At 41.6% G+C, this 19,161-nt stretch overlaps 2 protein-coding genes and 1 long non-coding RNA gene across 5 annotated transcripts; 2 read left to right on the top strand and 1 right to left on the bottom strand.

Annotated features, from left to right (window-relative positions):
• The first annotated feature begins 886 nt into the window (after positions 1-886).
• Positions 887-11,498, top strand: LOC133480511 (uncharacterized). Its single transcript, XR_009789289.1, has 3 exons — positions 887-1,067; positions 10,325-10,404; positions 11,367-11,498. It is a non-coding gene; the product is annotated as an uncharacterized LOC133480511 (long non-coding RNA).
• On the bottom strand, positions 1,759-12,773 carry abhd8b (abhydrolase domain containing 8b). 3 transcript variants are annotated; one of them, XM_061778652.1, is made up of 5 exons: positions 12,545-12,773; positions 7,458-8,250; positions 5,770-5,940; positions 4,492-4,708; positions 1,759-3,717 (listed from the first exon to the last, which is right to left on the bottom strand). In XM_061778652.1, the coding sequence occupies exons 2-5, from the start codon at positions 8,246-8,248 to the stop codon at positions 3,439-3,441; spliced, it is 1,458 nt and encodes a 485-aa protein (XP_061634636.1). In that variant the 5' UTR covers positions 8,249-8,250; positions 12,545-12,773; the 3' UTR covers positions 1,759-3,438. The 3 variants fall into 3 exon arrangements, with proteins under 3 accessions (XP_061634636.1, XP_061634638.1, XP_061634635.1); XM_061778654.1 differs by lacking the exon at positions 12,545-12,773 and adding an exon at positions 11,155-11,475 and having other exon boundaries at positions 2,142-3,693; XM_061778651.1 differs by lacking the exon at positions 12,545-12,773 and adding an exon at positions 11,155-11,472 and having other exon boundaries at positions 2,511-3,717.
• On the top strand, positions 12,166-18,870 carry dda1 (DET1 and DDB1 associated 1). The gene is made up of 5 exons (XM_061778655.1): positions 12,166-12,524; positions 12,833-12,913; positions 12,996-13,047; positions 17,223-17,284; positions 17,374-18,870. The coding sequence occupies exons 1-5, from the start codon at positions 12,516-12,518 to the stop codon at positions 17,476-17,478; spliced, it is 309 nt and encodes a 102-aa protein (XP_061634639.1). The 5' UTR covers positions 12,166-12,515; the 3' UTR covers positions 17,479-18,870.
• Positions 18,871-19,161: the final 291 nt, after the last annotated feature.

The following is a 19,161-nucleotide window of genomic DNA, read 5'->3' as shown; positions in this document are numbered from 1 at the left end:
GGACATGGGAAAGAATTACATGCCTGCATTTACTGTATCTCTCTTCAGAATGTGAAGAACGAATGCATGTAGCAACAGATTACAATTGGGGGGAGGGGGGAGAGCCACGGCATTATGGGAGGGACAAACTTAAGGTGTACACAACAGCATACTTTGCTTAAATTAATGCAATCAAATATAGAAATAGTAATGCATATGTCAAACATAGGTGTAAAATAACAGATTGCTTAAAAACAAATGAATAGTGTTAGGAATGTGCGAATGACTACTAGTATAACTGGTCATGAAAAGAAATGATTTAAACTTCATGTCTGTCTGGGCTGTTGCTCAATATTAGTGTATTTAAATACAGTTAGACTTCAAACAAAAGACTCAGTATACTTTTGTGCTCTACTGAGCTGTTTTTATACAAAGGGAAAAAGAGAAATGTGTGCTGTTTTTCATTATGGTCAAGTAAATTAAAGTAACGCGTTACCCCAAAATTCCACCATTTTGAGTTAACGAGCAAAGTATCGTGTTACTTTCCCCGGGAGAGTAATCAGACTACAGTTACTTTTTATAACCATTGATAGTTAGTTTTGAGTCATCAATGTCTCTCACCAAGTACTGATTTGTGACTGGTGACTCCAAAACGCGCAGTCCAGCCAATCAATAGCATTTAACCCTTCACGCAGACCGCTGTTTTCTCAATAAGGGGAATAAGCGATTGGGAGGTGATTGTTGATGCACGGTGAAAGTGCAGTACCATAAAAGTGCAAATAAATGCACAATTTCACTATCAACACACTATTTTTGTTATTTTCCTTTGTAAAAAGTGTATTTGATTGTTATTACTTTTTTTTTAATTTACAAATTAAGAATACAGTTTTACTGGCGTGTTAAATGCGCACTGCATTGTGGGTCATGGCGAAGCACGGTCATAAATCGGTCATGGAGGTTAAGGACTGTCTCCCTGAAGGACTTACAATACTTATCTTCAATAATATTTACAATGAAAAGTGAGAACTTTCAACTTCATTGTAGTTCGGGCGGTGAGCTGGTTTAACGCGCTGCACAGCTGACGTCACGTAAGTAATTACTTCTCCCCAACGTCAATCACCCACAGTTTTGCTAGTTAAACAGTTGCGTAATCTTGTCGCCTTTTCCCGCTCTTCACATTTAAAATGACCATGGTGGGAGCAATGGCGTGTGTGTGTATTTGTATGGCCCCAATATCAAACCGCCACTCACTTTTACATTTACGTACACGCACGCACAAACGCACACACACACAGTTGCCTTCATGGACCACAATCGGCATCAGTCTATCAGTTAAGAGTCTTTAGAGAAGTGTATTGAGAATGGTGTGCTTGTTTACGTTTAGGTACTTACAACACTGTGTTGTCATGTCAAGTCTGCACTAAGTTGCTGATTTAATGGCGCTTCGACTACACTAATATTTAAGTTATTGGTCTATGTGGATGTAACTAACTTGTGTGGCGTTCATTACCAAGTAATGGGTACAGTTAAGCTGATGCTTTTTTTGTACTTTGGATAAGTGATATTCCTGCCACTTGGCAGCTGCTGAAAGTAACTAAAAAGTTACTTTTTCTCTAACTTAGTTACTTTTGAAATCAAGTAACCAGTAAAGTAACTAAGTTACTTTTTCAAGGTAACTGTGGAAACACTGGTTATCGTGTGTTTTTTAACATCACAATATATATATATTGCAGGGTGAAGGAAAATTGGAATGTAAAATTTTTCCAATATCATGCAGCCCCAATAGCCAGTGTGGATAAAGGAATGTACAATACTATTAAGTGGCAGGGTTTACCAATATTTTACCTGATGTCACTGTCAGGCTGAGTCCCCTCACCTCCAAAATGACAACTTTTCAGGAAATAAAAAACAACAAAGAAAAAAAATGACATCTTGCTTGACCTTCCAAACACTGCTTTGTTGTTGCAGTTGGTATTATACATTACCTTATCTTGCGATCATATACTGTTGCACATTCACATCAACACACCAGCACCCCAACATTATGTTCAATAGCTAATTTATTACGCTGTCATTGATTAAAATGGTACAAACATGGCACCATGCTGGATGGTGTTCGCCGTGTTGACAACCGTGCACATCAAAGTCCGAAGTCACATGACCCCACTGACTGCACAAAAAAATTCTTCCCAAACTTTTTAAAGGTGAGCGATGCAATCAATACAACAATGAGCAGATTAAATCCGTGCATAAAGGAATCTGCACACACTTACCTCATGCGGGTTCCTTCCTTCTGCAACGAAGTATTACAGCAATTGATTTGAATAAAACAAGCCTACTGAAATGTATCTAACCTCACTATTTTCACTCGTTATTGTCTAAAAACATCCAAACTTAATATAGGTGACAATTACGACACATGGCTTGCTTCCACAGAATGAGGAATGAATGAATTGCCATTTTATGACAATTCTCAGATATTTATAGCGTTCAAGAGCGTGTGTACATTAGCTCTCAAGCTATTTTCATATTTTAAATTGGTTGATATTGCGTAAAAAAAAATAATAGATGAAGTGGGAACAGACCAATAGTATCGATTTGTGAAGCAACCGAGAACATACTCGGTACGTACTAATACTGTATAAGCAAATGTGCTTGACGTCAGCAGGCTCGCGCAGGTTTCGCCATAAAGGTGGGCAGGCCAAAATCTGGCTGAAAAACAAATATGTCATCAAAAACAAGCCTAAAATTTCTTCTGAGTCTATTTTAGGGGGATTTTTTTCTTCGGACATCATTTTAAGTCCAGAACCATGGAATAAGTGCCAATGTTCACAGCATTTGAGAGGTCCTTTAATGAACTACATGGAAAGATATTGTATTGTGGTACAAAAATATTGTATATGCACGCATTTACAGACTTCAGACCACTTAAAAACATGTTATGTCCCGTTTTTGGTAAAGCATGTTCTCCGTGTATGGTCATAGGCCTTGCCTATGACTACATTTCACATGTAAACAGTTTCATTTACTTTCTTTTGTCTCTTTGCATCAACATGGCAAGTCGCATATTTCCCATCAACAAAACGCTTTTTGTTTTGCTACAACTTGTATTTTACTAGAAGGAAATGCTACTGGAAATGTGCCGATGGTTCTGGCTCACACGGCAAAAATGTTAGTGTTAAAGTAAATTTTTTTCAGATCTCACCCAAAAAGATGAGCATGCATCACTTCAAGGCACATCTCCCGGAGCGTCTTGACTCGTCACAATGACTCAAGCTCCATTTCCTTTCTCCTCATGCTTGGTTTGAGTTGACACATCTCCTTGACTGTGTCCCGCCTTCATGACTGACCTTCAGCCGGACCCTTTCCATGGACATTTTCAGCTCAAGCCATCTCAGTTCACGTGTGATCACACGGAACTTTCTTCAAGTTTGATCACCGTCACCGTTAAAGCTTGACTTATTTTTTGTCCCCTCTGTCGAACATGACCTCTGCTGCACTGTTTAATGAGGCCTGCAAGGCAGTTGCTGGTCGGGTCTTGGCAGGGTCTGGCGCAGCTTTGGTCTTGTCACTTTGGGCCTTGGCAGTCTCTGGACGGGCTTTGGACTTTGGTGGTGGAGGGGCTGCAGGCTCCCAGAGGAAGAACTCATGCAGTAGTGTGTTGACAGCCTCTGGACATTCCATCATGACCATATGACTGCCGTCCTCCAGGACCTTTAAGAAGCCGATGAGAAGGATCTGATAGATGTTAAAAAAATAAAAATAAAAAAAAAATGTTAAATGAGAGCAAGCGCAAAAGTCACAATGCAATCTGGTATTGAATGTACTTTCCCAGGAAAGTTTGAAATGTTCATCCTCTGAATCAAAAGTTGTAATTCCGCTCAAAGTCAGCGGTCTGACTCGCAAACTTGAGGTATATCGGTGTACCCCAACCTTACTAAGATGCATTTGCAAACCTTATGTCACACAACAAAGCTGGCTAAAACGAAAGAAATCGAAAGATTATATAAACTATATTTATCTGTATTTATTGGTCATAATATCCTCATCACTTGCTGCTCTGCATGGAAATTGATATGAATGTAGTATGTATGCCTACATAAAATGTATCACACTCGTATTGACACCTAGGAGAAATTTTGAGTCTTCAATTTTCCAATCAAGAAAGTCAGACGGGCATGTTTAAGACTGAGGTCTGCACTGTGCCGGGTGATTTTCCAATGATGTTTGTAAAGACAGAATCTTTGATGCAGCTTTTGTAGTGGATTTATTAGACTGAACACATGTACCTATTTAAGTCGTAGAGAACAAGGAAATTGTTTCGGGCACTTGCTGGACTGGAATAAAAGAGCCTAGAATGTCATTACTGTTACACATTAACATTTGTTCAGCCTTGGCGAAGGTCTGCGCACTGCATGAGAATTAATTTTGATGGGAACTATTCGGATTCAAACAAAGGTACGACCGACCCACTTTGACATGCAGGATCACCTTCCCAGTAGTTTAGTTTACCTCTGCCATACGCTGGTCCTCTTCAACGGGGACAAACTTGTCGTGTATTCCATGAACCAGCAGGGTGGGTACTGTGAGCTCAGCGTGGTAGACCTCATCCCCCTCGGGCCAATACTGCCCGCTCATCATGGCACGCAGCACAAAAGCCGACACATTGAAGGCGTTGTTCTCTTTGAGCAACCGCTTCTCCCTTGCACCCTGACGAGCAAAACCGGCCCTGTAGGGGGCACCAACAAGAAGGCACAGACCAAACGGACATTTAGAAATGTCATTACAGTGTTCCACCACAGGATCGCGACTTTAGCTATTAACGCATTTTGGGGGGAACCTGTCCTCTGTTTTTTGTTGAAATACTCACCGAGTCATTGTTTCTATAATCAGGCCAAAACCAAAATGAAAATAAAAGTATTGCTTTGGATCCATATTGTGGGATCTTCGTCCAAAGGACCTATGTTGAAGTGAGTTGAAGGCTTCACTTAGACAGTAGTAGTGCTTTGCCCACATTTATAGTCAAATATAAACCTTTTTAAGGTTGGCATTGATTATTTGTTGGGGGGTTTTCGCTCTGGGGAGAAAGAATACTGTGTAGTAATTCCAAACTAGACTCTCCATGTCAGTGTGACAGTAAGTGAAAACTACAGACTGCACATCAATCAGAAAGAATGTGAAACATTGTCACCATCTCAACATGCCCTCCCCACAAAAAAAACACGGCATACACATCGAGGCCTTGTGGTTGGGAGCTGCATAGGGATGACATCAGAGCAATCTGATTGGAGACGAAGTAAGTATTCTTTCTTTTTTATTTATTTATTTTTTCAAGGCAATAACATCAACTTGTCCCCACACTATTGCACACCTTTGATCTTGTATCAGAAAAAGGTCCAACATTTGTTTTTTCATTGATATATATATATTTTTTTTTATAGCATGTGTTCTCGGGCTTGCTGGTGGGCTGGAGCCTATCCCAGCTGACTTTGGGAAATATGTGCATTACGCCTTGGACTGGTCAGCAGCCAATTGCAGTTGTTGTTGTTGTTGTTTTTTTTTAATTATTATTGAGTGACGTAATCAGGTGCATTTCTTTCTGTTCAAGAATCACATTACTGTCAATGCTTGATTCTCTCAGCATTACACAATAGTGTACATGTGACGTGCAATAGCATTGGTGAGGATGCTTGTTTCTCAGCATTCACTTAATTCTGAAGTAATGTGCGCGTGTAATTAGCCCACCGTTTAGTTCTATCAAATTACAATGTTTGTCTTGATCTGTCTTACTTGAGAAAACTCCAGCTGAGCAGTGGAGAGAGGCAGTCAAGCACACATGAAGGCAAGTTGAAGACAGAGAACAGGCTGGGCTCTAGAGCTGTGGGGCCACCTCCATTGATCATCACCATCTTGTGGATCTGCTCCGGATACTCGTGGGCCAGGAACGTACAGAATGACACTCTAGTGCAAAAAGAACATCTCAATCAGTATCAGTTTTTAATTGAACTGCATTAATTTCAATGTAAAAAAAAAGTTGGAAAAATTGGGTTGTTCTAAAACTTTCGGCTGGTAGTGTATACTCACTACACATTTGAACAGTGAGCTCACTATATAGAGCACTACATCTTGAATAGAGAGTGATTCCGAACACAGCTCTTGTGTTGGTTCTCATTAAGATCCCATTTGCAGGCACAGTGGTTAATGTTGTGTCTGGTACATGTGAGAAACTAGCAAACAAATTTACAGAAAACTTTGGAAGGGTGTGACAGATAGGTAGGAGGAAGACCTCATTCCAGGTATGGTTCCAGGGCGCAGACAGAGAGATTTTTAGTCCTTTTGTTAACAGTTTCTTAAATTTCCCCCTCCATCAAGATGCTAATTTTTCGACTGTTTTATGCATAACGTACTGTAGGTCAAAATGAGTCTGTGAACTGGGTTTTAGTTTGACATCTATGCAGTTTGTTGGTTGAATGCAACAGCCTTTGAACAGCAAACCGCCTGCAAAACAGGTGGATTTGAATTTGCTGTCGTTGTGACGTAGAAACGGCACTCGTTATTTAAGTGCCTGCCCACTTCGTTCCCACTCATCTTAGGAAACAGGGCTGAGTGACAAAGCGGCTGCGACATTGTACAAAGCTTTGCATTACCTGCTAAACTCAGAGCAGTTGAGGAATAAATGGCTTCAATTTATTTGGGGAGAAATTGCTCGGCATTTCAGAACCAGAATTGTGCTGTGTTCAGGCCCATTTCGTGGAGGATGACTTTGTAAGCAGAAGCTTTCACGCTGCTGGAAGTGCATGTCCGGGTTTTGAGAGAGCGAGATATATCTGGCCGCCGCCAAGCCATGCAGTATATAAAAGCATACATGTGTTACGGTTTAGGAAAATCCATCCATCCATTTTCAACACCGCTTATCCTGGTTAGGGCTGCTCACAGCGCAATGCTATTGGACGCGAGGTGCGTGATGTCGCCGAGGGCCAATCAGAGCAAAACTTATTTACGTCGCATATTAAAGAGACATCTGTCCGTCTTCTGCCTGGGTAATCAAACATATGAGCACAACTGTGTGTTCTCTCATTTCCTAAATAAAAGTAGGGCTGTGAATTTCAAAATAAGAGCAAGCAAATAAAAAGTATGATGTGTTCAAATAAAGTGCTTAATTTCAGAATAATTATTTGAAGAAATGTTGGATTTAACATTAACAAAATACAGATAATACTTCACGTTTTGATCATATGGGTAGAAGCAAAATCATGCATTGTAAAAATGCATGATACATAGGTAGAAGGGTTTTAAAGAATTTTGAGGTCAAATTTGGGGGTGCGTATCATACATGGGTGCGCATTATACACGACAAATTACGGTAAGTGTCTTGCCCAGGGACACATAGACAACAGGCACTCAGGCGGGGATACGAACTGATGACCCTCCATTTTACTGGTCTGTCTGCTAATAAGTGTGATATGAACATTGTTTACCCATAAGAATGTCCAATGAGAATATTCCTCTTGCGTGCATATCTCTTAAAGATGAGTCGCATGTCTTCTGCAAGGGCATAGAAGGTGTACGCAGCGGGTATTGGAGGTGCTGAGCTGGACCCGTGGCCTGCCAGGTCCGGGGCAATCACCTCATAGCCCAGTCGAGAAAAAAAGTCCAACTGGCTCTTCCAGATATCCAGTGAGCCTCCAACACCGTGGATGAAGAACAGAGCAACATCTGGATGCGTCCCCTTACACGTTGATATTTTCCTCTCGCAGTCAATCACCACAGTGCGCTTGAGCTTCCGTTTGCGGAAGTTCTGTGACGCTTCGACCTGCGGAGCGGCGGGTGCGTCCTCTCCTGCTCCCATCTCAGATGTTACAGCTTTTCTTGCTGTGACCAAGTCTGACCTGGTATCAGGGACTCCAGTGGGCAGCGAGGTGTTGCCACAGTCTGTCAGTTCAACCTCTACAGTGCTGCTCGGTTCTGTGTCACCATTCTGGCAGGTTTTTAGCGCCGCACCGGCACTGTCCCCCAGGTTCTCGATGAATAGCTGTCCATTGCAGAAGACTGAGATCCTCCTCTTGCAGCTGACGCACCCACCCTCTCCTGTAGGTTGCTCAGCCACCGACCGCTCAGGGATTATATGTCGAACGCGAAGCACCCGGCCTGGTTTCACTTCGACAAACTCATAACCGTCGCTAGGTTCGGACGTCTCGACAGGAACCACAACATTGGTCGACTTTGAGGTGAGGCAGCAGAGCAGACCTTCCATAAAGCTGGCCAGCATGGCTGCATGCAAACACACAAGTAAAAAACATGAATAAACAAGACAGAGAAGATACAGAGAATACATCGGCAATATGACCTTGAGGAATATTCATTGTTAGTTCATGCTTTAATGTTCACAAACAAGATGTCTGTTTGACTTACAGCTATCCACAAGACAAACAATGTGCAATCTATTGAAAATCTGAGGTCTGACACTCCAGTTTTGGATTTATTATGTTATTTAATGCACTAAATAAACACAATACAATGACATTAGGAGGCTTGATCATATGTTATGGTTAATCAAATAGTATGTATGTTCTAGTTCCACACAAATATTAGGTTAACGTCAAGTCAAAAACATTAAGTTACTCTGACACAACATAAAAACATTTGAAACAATCTTCCCTTGCCGTTCTCAACAACATAGCCATAGCTCTCAAAGCTCTTGCAATAACAAAATGTCCGAGACCCACTCAGCCTTATCTTTATTTTGCTTGCATTATTAGCCTTATTTGGCTCCCTCCCATAGCAACATTCAATTAATTGCCCTGTCATCGCTGAGGAAAACAAATGTGTGCTAATGTCTTGTAAAAGGAAGTCGACAAAGAAATGGAAGGCCTCAAACTAGACTTACACTATCTTAAGTATTCCAAAAACAGGACGTGTGTTTTTTGGGGGGTGATGATTGCGTTGTACACAGACCAATGCATATATGAAAAGTGACTGAAAAGGCCAGCCAATAACATCATACATTTTTGACATTCAGAGTGTGTGAGAAGGCAGGACCTAAATAGAAACACAAGCTATAGAGCAGTGGAAGAATGCATGCAAACTGAGGCTGTAACGAGTAATCGACAACTAATTGATTATCAAATTAACCGATAACTATTTTTGATAATCTAACCCTATTAATAATTATAGTCATTAGAATAATAACTGTTTATTTTTGTGTTTCGTCAAAATAAGACATTTGCATGCATATTCTGCATTGGGAAACAATGATCAAGATTTTTGCCTATTTTCTGATATGTTACAAACCAAACCTGTTACTGAATCATAGTTGATGTACATTTTCTGCGGTGTCGATTTGAAACTATTTGCTGTTTTTGAATATGCACCAATTTCACGAATGCTCTATGGTCCAACCGGTCAAAATGCAAATGTTTGAGACGCATGAGAAAGTTATGCCAAGTAACTGAGAGTAGTGGTGGCAAACACAGATGTTATAATGTTACTGCAGTACTTGTGCATCCACAGTCATATATTTAGCATTATGTAGCACTAGTATCTGCACCACCCTCCTCCAGCTTGTCTTTCATGCCTTCAGCCCATCCTGGCTTCTCTTTTGCTTACTTCTGATAACACTAATACACAGCAGCAGCAGCAGCAGCAGCAGCAACAGCAACAGCAACAGCAACAGCAACAGCAGCTGTCAGGTGATTACCAGTCATGGCAACAACAGGACACCATGCAGGGTCTGCAAGTCTGTGCTGGTGGCATTATCCTGCCTTCCTGTTACTTTCCTCTCAGGCTAGAAGGGATTATAGTTTGTGTCTAAATCCACACAAGGCAATCTGTCTCTGGCCTTTCCTGATGTAAATTGTCACACTCTTTGGCTACAGTCTCGCCTTGGAGTTGATGGAGTTTTGCATTGCCTACAGCCCTTTCGCAATGAGGATCACTTGCGCATTTGTGGTGTGTTTCAGAGCACGCTTGCTCTGCTGGGCCTTTGCACTTGTACATTCATCCAACTGCAGTATTGCACTGTAGCAGGGATATGAACAAAGGGGACTCCATCTTAATTACTATTACTGAATACATCAAAAGCAAGTCACTGGATGAGGCTGGATGACTGCTACAAAGTTTTCACAAAGTATTGATTTGACGATATGTTTATTATACAAACAATCACAATATGGTTGACCGAATTGGCCTAAAATAAAATGGTATTCCCTACTTGTCCACCTTAACCATCCATAAAAGTGACATCAATTAACTTGAAATGTTTATCCTGCCAGAGTATGCAAATGATACAAACTGACAATTTAAATTTAGACACCATAAAATAATCCATCCATCCATTTTCCTGAAGGGTCGCAGGTGAGCTGGAGCCTATCCCAGCTGACTTGGGGCAAGAGGCGGAGTACACCCTGGACTGGTCGCCAGCCAATCGTAAGGCAATTTAGTCTTCAACGCACCTCGCAGGCATGTTTTGGGAATGTGGGATGAAGTCCAAATACCCGTAGAAAACCCACAGGGAGAACAAGCGTGAGAAGCATAGAGAAGAGATTTCAACCCAGAATCTCAGTGAGGCAGACGTGCTAACCAATAGGTTACTTCCTGCATTATACACATTTAGTTACAAGTATGACATACAGTAGGCCTATGTATCACTGATGAAACAACCAAGTGCAACTGATATTAGGCCTACCTGATAGCACCTATAACCAGCCACAAAGGCGGCAGCACCTTTTAATGAGAATGAATTGGATCTGTTGAGTCTCAACCTGCCATATGATTAAAACGGACAATTTAAGTGGAAGTACCTCAATAATCATGGCCCTCCCAAAACAACAACAACAACAAAACATTAAATTGTGTGGCGCACGCATTGTTGTTGTTGTTGTTGATCATTCATCTCGACTAGTGACAAGGCCTTAAACACCCCCAAATCCGCACGCTGTCATTTTCATTCATTTAAACATGTTTTCTTTACTACAGTATCTAACACCACAACACAAATAACTTCTTCTGCTGTCAAAACTGCCGTGTAGCTTCACTAATTGCCCCGTTAGCATTAGACACTTGAAAACTGCAACTGCGGTCCAATTTTACAGGCATCGAACTTGTTTACTTTGAAATGATCCTAGTCGCTTCAAAAAAAAAAAAAAAAAGTTAAAAAAAAGATGAAAGTTTTCATACCTTTAATATTTCCGAACCCTGGTGTGAAATACGATTACTATTATTAGATTGGCGTGGTTTTCTCGAGAAGCATCGGAGCGCTGTAATCTGTCAAAGTCAATCCAATAATCTAATTTATGTCGAGTGCAGCCCTCGACGTCCACCGTCTGACGAGCGGCATTGCGTGCATGTTCTAGCTGTTCTTGTTCATTCGCTTCTTATGTGCTCCACAGATCCAGTCTACATGATGAAGAATGTCGGACGAATAATCAAAGACAAATGAGCACTTTTAATTGGGCGCTTCGAGCAGCTCGAATCTCTCCTGGTCGGATTCATGGATGGGAAGAGCCGCCCTCTACTGACGCAAGCAGCACAAGATTACTTCACAGTACTGTGCGCTACTGTACTGTACTGTACATTAATTTGGGAAATGAAAAAATGTTTAATAAAAATGTAGGACACCTTTCATAAAATATCCATTAAATTTTTGTCCATGTGTATCTGATAATTAATATAAAATATACAATGATCATAACGAATGTAAAATGACATATTTTTTAAAATACATGTGTGTGGAGGGGGGCAGCCCGCACTGTACTTATATTGTTTATGTTTATTGTACATATCTTATGTTGCTTCTTTTTAGTTAGTTTATATTTGAATTTATGTTTTCATTATTATTATCCATGTTTCATGTTGCACCATCGGAGCGAGAACAAAATCCTATAGTTGTGAATGTACCTTTTCACTGACAATGGCAATAAAACGATTCTGAAACACAACGAGATTTTGTCATCGTTTCAGGTCCCCGTTCTGCCTGGTGCCTGTTTTTTTTCCTTTTTTTTAACAAACATTATGAATTGGTATATGAAGCACAAACAAATCGAAGTGTTGATTAAAGATAGTTGTGCAGAATTTGCTCAGCATACGACAGATGATCAGAGTACAGTAGTGCTTGTAATACAGCCTCCAGACGCTAGTGGGCTCTAGCACAATGCTAGCAGGTCCTTATACATGAGCATGAGCGCGACGAGCGTTTCCGGGGCGCGGTCTAAAGAAGCAGCGATGCCATCATGCTAGCTGTGGAGCTCCACATTAACAAGCAGCTCCGCTAGTTGATGCAATGTCAACCTGGACTTCATTTTGGAGCGATATAGTTCTACGTAAAATTGAATATAGAATAAAAAAGCGGTTTGAGTGCCAGTTTTGAGTTTGCGTGGCACGCGCCACCCGATATAGTCGTGTCGTGTCTCTGTCTTATTTCGTAAACTAGCTCGGCTATCGGTGACATAGTCGTAAACACTTTTGAGTGCCGGCCTGCTATCACCCGCGACAAGCTCCACGGTCGGCGTATCGACGTTGCAGTTTCTTCGACTGCTGTCATGGAAAAGGTATCTATGTTACTACATACCAATTGCAGAGCTGCTGTCATTAGCGCTGAGATCACGTTAACAAGCCAGTAGCCGCAAGTCGGCTCGATGCCGATTCACGTCATTATTCTCATCACTGAGGTCAATCCGGCATCATCCGGCACTCCGCAGTTGTAGTGTAAATAGATCAGGTTTGTTGGGATTGATGTTTTTGCCTGGGTCGGCGAGCGACGTGTGGTCACGATGACATGGCGATACAACATATCGTACAGTGTTCAGGTTTCAAATAGTTGGAAAGACAATAATCCAACTCATGGCTCTATCCACAGGCAGACTTCCTAAAAGGGCTTCCCGTCTACAACAAAAGCAACTTCAGCAGGTTTCATGCAGACTCTGTTTGTAAAGCATCTGTAAGTACACTTTGGTACTGGTTTCTCTTCTCACTTGATCTACCAAAATGTAATCGCAAATTCCTTTTTCTGTCCTCTGCAGAATCGGAGGCCCTCTGTTTATCTTCCAACACGTGAATACCCTTCTGAACAGAGTGAGTGCCAATCTCTGGGTGAAATATTTAGAATTAAACCTGAAAAAGGTTGCGCTTTTCTACATTCAGCATACTCCTATTTTGTTAGATACTCCCCTGCTTACTCTTTTTGTCCCCTAATATGGAAGGATGTATGGATATGTTCTGTCTTAGGTCGGAGTTGCACTGAATGATTCAAGTGACACATTTCCAAAATTGTTTTGTTCTCAAGTGGCTTTGGATGTGTGTCACAGCAGTGTAAAACGAAAAAAATAATGACATGGAACCAGACACCCTTAGATATTCAGATCAGGCGTCTTCCAAATGTGGATAAAAGTCTCATACATCTAAATGCAGGCTTCACTTGATCGAAATATGCAGATTCATGACATAGAAAGTACACACTTTTGTGTTGGCTTAAAAAACACAGAAACCTAAAAAACAAAAACAAAACAAAAACCCACATATTGCAAGCAGCAACGTGGCAAGCCGAAAATGACAGTCTGTCAAAATGCTGCATCTGGTTGGAATGGCCACTTCAACCTGAGTACAACGCACCAAGAATGTAGAAAATTGGATGATGGGTTCTGGAGAAGTTGTTTGTGTGATATTGACAATTGAAAATCTAAAAAAATTGAATAAAACAGTATTACATGATTGTTTGTCAACATATCTCCTACAGTCGTTTGTTTCATCTGTTACTCAGGGAATGCCTTCCCCAATTGCCTGACAAATTTCAGTTAAAAATATCCACCAATAGGCTGGTATGGGCTGAAATTCTGAGGGTTTCTCCTAAATTACAGGAGTTTCAAACAGCTTCACTTGCCCTAAAAAACTTGCCTGAAATTGTACAAGTGGAACATTATTCATAAGAAGAGCAGTATGGGCGGCACGGTGAGCGACTGGTTAGAGCGTCAGCCTCACAGTTCTGAGGTGCGGGGTTCAATCCCCGTCCCCGCCTGTGTGGAGTTTGCATGTTCTCCCCGTGCCTGCGTGGGTTTTCTCCGGGCACTCCGGTTTCCTCCCACATCCCAAAAACATGCATGGTCGGTTAATTGAAGACTCTAAGTTGCTCGTAGGTGTGAATGTGAGTGCGAATGGTTATTTGTTTATATGTGCCCTGCGATTGGCTGGCAACCAGTTCAGGGTGTACCCCAGCTCCTGCCCGATGATAGCTGGGATAGGCTCCAGCATTCCCGTGACCCTAGTGAGGATAAGCGGCTCAGAAAATGGATGGATGGAAGAGCAGTATGTGCAGCAGAGTAGGTAATGTACTTTCGTAATGACTTGTTTCTCGCTCTCTCGCTGTTATGGACGGTGTTTGAAGTGCTCTCTTTCTCTCGCGCTGAAAACCAATGTCAGTAAATACAGTTCGGCACTACATCCGTTAAGTGCATCTTGAAACTGTACTATGCAAAGCAAAAGCCATTTATCAACAACACCCAGAGACGCCGCCGCCGGCTTCTCTGAGCCCGAGCTCATCTAAAATGGACTGACGCAAAGTGGAAAAGTGTTCTGTGGTCCGACGAGTCCACATTTCAAATTGTTTTTGGAAATTGTGGACGTCGTGTCCTCCGCGCCAAAGAGGAAAAGAACCATCCGGACTGTCATTGACGCAAAGTTCAAAAACCAGCATCTGTGATGGTATGGGGCTGTGTTAGTGGCAATGGCATGGTAACTTACACATCTGTGAAGTCACCATCAATGCTAAAAGGTACATACAGGTTTTGGAGAAACATATGCTGCCATCCAAGCATATGAAAACGTCTTTTTCATGGACGCCCCTGCTTATTTCAGCAAGTCAATGCCAAAGCACCTTCAACACGTGTTACAACAGCGTGGCTTCGTAGTAAAAGAGTGCGGGTACTAGACTGGCCTGCCTGCAGTCCAGACCTGTCTCCCATTGAAAATGTGTGGCGCATTATGAAGCGTAAAATACGACAACGGAGACCGTGGATTGTTGAACAGCTGAAGCTGTTCATCAAGCAAAAATGGGAAATAATTCCACCTACAAAGCTTCAACAATTAGTGTCCTCAGTTCCCAAACGTTGTTGTTAAAAGAAAAGGTGATGTAACACAGTGGTAAACATGACCCTGTCCCAGCTGTTTTGGAATGTGTTGCAGCCATAAAATTCTAAATTAATGATTATTTGCTAAAAACAATAAAGTTTATCAGTTTGAACATTAAATATCTTGTCTTTGTAGTGTATTTAATTAAATATAGGTTGAACATGATTTGCAAATCATTGTATTCTGTTTTTATTTGTTTAACACAAAGTCCCAACTTCATTGGAATTGGGGTTGTAAAAACGGCTACCGGAAATGGCCACAAAATGCAGAGGAAACTCTACCCTGTGGCGTCCTAGCCAATACCAGCCGTAACGACACCCTCGACTTGGAGGAGAACTGCAGCACACTTTCAAAACAGCGCGCGTGGGTTGGGCTTGAGGCAAACTGTGTGCGGGATGGCCGCAGTGACGTCAGGGCGGTCGGCGTCCGCGCGAGTATAAAAAAGCCTTAACAATTGATCAAGTCCCTTGCCATTGCAAGGCTTCAAACAGGATGTTCTCAGAGGGATGTGGCCGCTGAGCTTAGAGTGTCATCAGAAGATTACAACAGAGATACAGAGAAATTGAAAGAGTCACAGGAAGGTGAAGAAGTCTTTCTTTACATTCTTTAGGTCAAATGATTATTGATTAGTCACTTTTTCTTATCAGAAAATACTTCCCCTTGCCCTTCCATCAAAATATTTTTTTTCTTCTGTTTTATAAATAACATAGATCAAAATGAGTCTGACATGGTTTGACATCTATGTGGTATGTCGATTGAATGCAAAATGGAATAAAAAAGCATAAGGCTTGCAAAACTGGTGGATTTAAAATTGCCGTTGTATTGATGTAGTTTAGTCAATTCATATTCAAGTAACTGCCTACTTGGTGGTTGGTACAAGCCCCCTCATATCAGGAAAAATTGCTGAATGAGGAATAAATGTCTTTAATTTATTTTGGGAGGAATTTTGCATAGCTAAGCTAAGCATTTTGGAACCAGAATTGTGTTTTGTCGGGCCCTTTTCGTGGAGGATGACTTTGTAAACAAGCTTTCACACACTCCTGAAAGTGTGCCGCCAAGCCATACAATGATAGTATATAAAAGTATATGTGTTGTGGTTTACAGTGATACTTAACAATATCTATAAATGATGATGTAACTGTAGATCAAATCGCGAAGCTTGCGGTCATTGTCGCCAAAATGTGCGCGAGAAATGAATGAATTCAAGTGATTGAATGGGAGCGCAGGATCAGCCTCTCAAAATAGCCGCCTCTTGTTTATTTTCACCCATGTCCCTCCCCTCTTTGGAGTTGTGAGTTGCCAACTGTCATTTCCGCTCATGTTCACTATTGGTCGGAAACAATCCTATGTTTTGTGAATTCTGCTTCCCGCTATGCACGCTTGAGCGCAGATATGTTATCGGCAACGGCCAATCAGAGCGAAGCTGTTTTACATTTTTAAATTGAGAAGATGAGCGAGCCACTCAGTGCAAAGCTTATTTACATGTGAAATATTAATGAGAAATCTGGCCGTCTCAACTGCCAGATGAAACAGAACGACCTGGAATAGCTTGAAAAGGGCATTCTGGCCATTTTCAAACCAAATTATCTTGTAAACCCAATAAAAGGACATTAAAATTTTAAATTCAAAAAATTAATGGCATGGGACCTTTACATTGATTTTCAACTGTATTGTGATTAAAATGAACAGCCTGAGCATTTTGCTTAAACTTAATTGTTGCACTTTTAAATGCAGCTGAGCCTGAGGCAGCAAGCCAAACCCTTTCACAGTGACGTGCGCAAAAGCAAGCCTGCTGTAATGATACAAAGCAGCTCTAGCCGATTGATTCTTCTTGTGCAATATGAGCCGTATTACAACATGCAGTGGTGTCGGGTGGTCATTGAAAAATCAAGACCACCACCCGGGAGTGGGATTTATTCAGGTGCCTACTTCCCATCCTTAGGAGCCATGCACTTTACACCAAGATTCCTCCAAGATACTTGAACTAGCTGGTGTCAAATCTCATCTTATTTCCTACTTGGATCAGCTATAAAGCAGTTTTCCCCACTGTAAATTTGTGATGATGTTTACGGGTGCTGTACCCTGTTGTGTATATGTGACAGTTTTGTCGTCTACCCCCCCCCCAGTTATCGTCACAGAGAAAACCAACATCCTTCTGCGCTACCTCCATCATCAGTGGGACAAAGAGGTGAGCATGTTTAGACGGGTGGAGGTGGTTTCCTAAAGTTGATGCTCAGCCTCGCACCGTGATTATTAACGATCCCTTTTGATGTGCAGAATGCAGCAAAGAAACGGGAACAGGAGCAAGGGGAGGGCGACAGCCCCGCGCCCCCAAGGAAGATCGCCAGGACAGACAGCCAAGAAATGAATGAAGACTCATAAGTGTGTATGTGTGTGCGCGGTTGTGACTGTGTGTGCAGGCTGTAGCCAATCAAAACATGTAAAAAGAAAGGGTATTCCCACCTCAGTGACAGCGTGTGGCCGCTCTGTTTTGTGGCAAGGGGCCGCACCTCTCATAAGATGGGGTATTCGGTAAACTAAGAGGGCTTCACTGTGAAGTAAAGGAAATCCACACTTTTAAACAGATTTGCAACCACTCTTTGAGAACTGAAAAAACCCCTTATTGGGCCAGGTTGCATATGCCTTTTGTTGTGTTAGGATATGTGTACTGTGTCATGTATGTTTGTATGCATGCTGAGCTGTGTGTGTATCGTGCTGTACATGTGAGGTAAGTGATCTGTTGAAAAGGTAGATTACGAGTGACTTGCAGAGTCAAGTCTTAAAACTGTCCCAATTTGACCTCTGGCGTTCTCTTGTGTTTATTGTTTAAGTACGGCAATGCGCTTCCTGCCTGCCAAAGTGCCCCCTCCCTCCTTCTCAGTTTCACTGCCCACTCTGTAACAATGGCGACGTTTCTCTCCACTGGTTGAATCCACACAGCCAACAATGCAATGTGAACAACAGCACAAAGTAGAAGCACCACTCGGGTGTATGTTTGCAGTGCATCGCTCCATTTCGTTCATCGTTTTGGTTGGACTTAATTAAATATCTCCACTCATGCATCTTGCACCTATCATCTAAGTGAGGCTAATATGTCAAAGGATTCTACAATCTAATGTTGTATTTCCTAGTTTGAGCAAAAGGAAAGAAAAAGACTACATTTTTTGTAAATAAATGTCAATTCCATAATTTAATTTAATATGCACTTGTTAAATAAGTCTATTTAGGTACATTGTAAGAAAGAGCTGTACAATTTAAGAGTGGAGCCTCAGTGCAGAGTAGATGTGATCCTGGGCTTGCCTGTTTTTTTTTTTTTTCTCTCCGTTCCTCTCTCTCTCTCTCCCTCGCCCCCTCTCTCCCATGGCATTTCTGGATTGTTAGCCTTAGAGGCCTTACGACTGGTTGTCACCGTTTGGATTCTGTTGTGTTCTCGCATCACCTTCGTTTTGGTGACTTAAGTAGTTCCAATGCTGCGCGGTTAAAAGAGGTTGTGTTTTTAGCATGCAGCCAAATGCAGTCCACAACTTTGCTTGGTCCTTTTGTTGTCCATTACAATACTGAATAAAGATATATACAGGTATATGTGAAGGGGAATAAAACAATGTGGTCCATCACCTCGCTACCCGTTGTGTAAATATCCTGTCAGTTTCAGCCATAAGATGCTTCTGCTAAGACTGTTTGACAACACATGAAGCCTTTTCCCACTCTTGTGTTAGATGTTTTTTTTTTTGTTTGTTTTTTCTAGCTTTGCTGAAATAAAACTGGACTGACATATTTGTTGTCATGTGGTGCTTTATAGCAGTGATTCTCAACTTGTGGGTCGGGACCCAAAAGTGGATTGCAGAGCGATTTTGGGTAGGTCGTGGGCGGGTGGTAAAAGATTGATAGCATGATAATTCAGACTGTTACAATTGCTTTGGTCTGCAGTCTTCATTTCCTGAAAAGAAGAAAAATGCACTGATCTCTTCATCAATAGTTGATGAAGAGATCAGTGCATTTTTCTACATGGTTATTTTCATCAATTTCTTAATTAGGTGCTCTTGTGTTTAAAAATATACTATTCCT

The sequence above is a fragment of the Phyllopteryx taeniolatus genome, chromosome 7, assembly GCF_024500385.1.
Source record: "Phyllopteryx taeniolatus isolate TA_2022b chromosome 7, UOR_Ptae_1.2, whole genome shotgun sequence".
NCBI lineage: Eukaryota > Metazoa > Chordata > Actinopteri > Syngnathiformes > Syngnathidae > Phyllopteryx > Phyllopteryx taeniolatus.
The sequence above is the reverse complement of the archived record's forward strand: the minus strand, read 5'-3'. Positions and strand labels throughout refer to the sequence as shown.

Excerpts from the sequence above, each read along its gene's own strand:
- abhd8b (XM_061778652.1), bottom strand. The coding sequence starts at position 8,248 with ATGCTGGCCAGCTTTATGGAAGGTCTGCTCTGCTGCCTCACCTCAAAG. Across the intron at positions 5,941-7,457 it reads CTCATTGGACATTCTTATGG|AGTGTCATTCTGTACGTTCC; the intron begins GTAAACAATGTT and ends TTTTTGCACTAG. Across the intron at positions 3,718-4,491 it reads AGGACCAGCGTATGGCAGAG|ATCCTTCTCATCGGCTTCTT; the intron begins GTAAACTAAACT and ends AACATCTATCAG.
- dda1 (XM_061778655.1), top strand. Across the intron at positions 12,914-12,995 it reads ACTCTGTTTGTAAAGCATCT|AATCGGAGGCCCTCTGTTTA; the intron begins GTAAGTACACTT and ends TGTCCTCTGCAG. Across the intron at positions 17,285-17,373 it reads ATCATCAGTGGGACAAAGAG|AATGCAGCAAAGAAACGGGA; the intron begins GTGAGCATGTTT and ends TTTGATGTGCAG.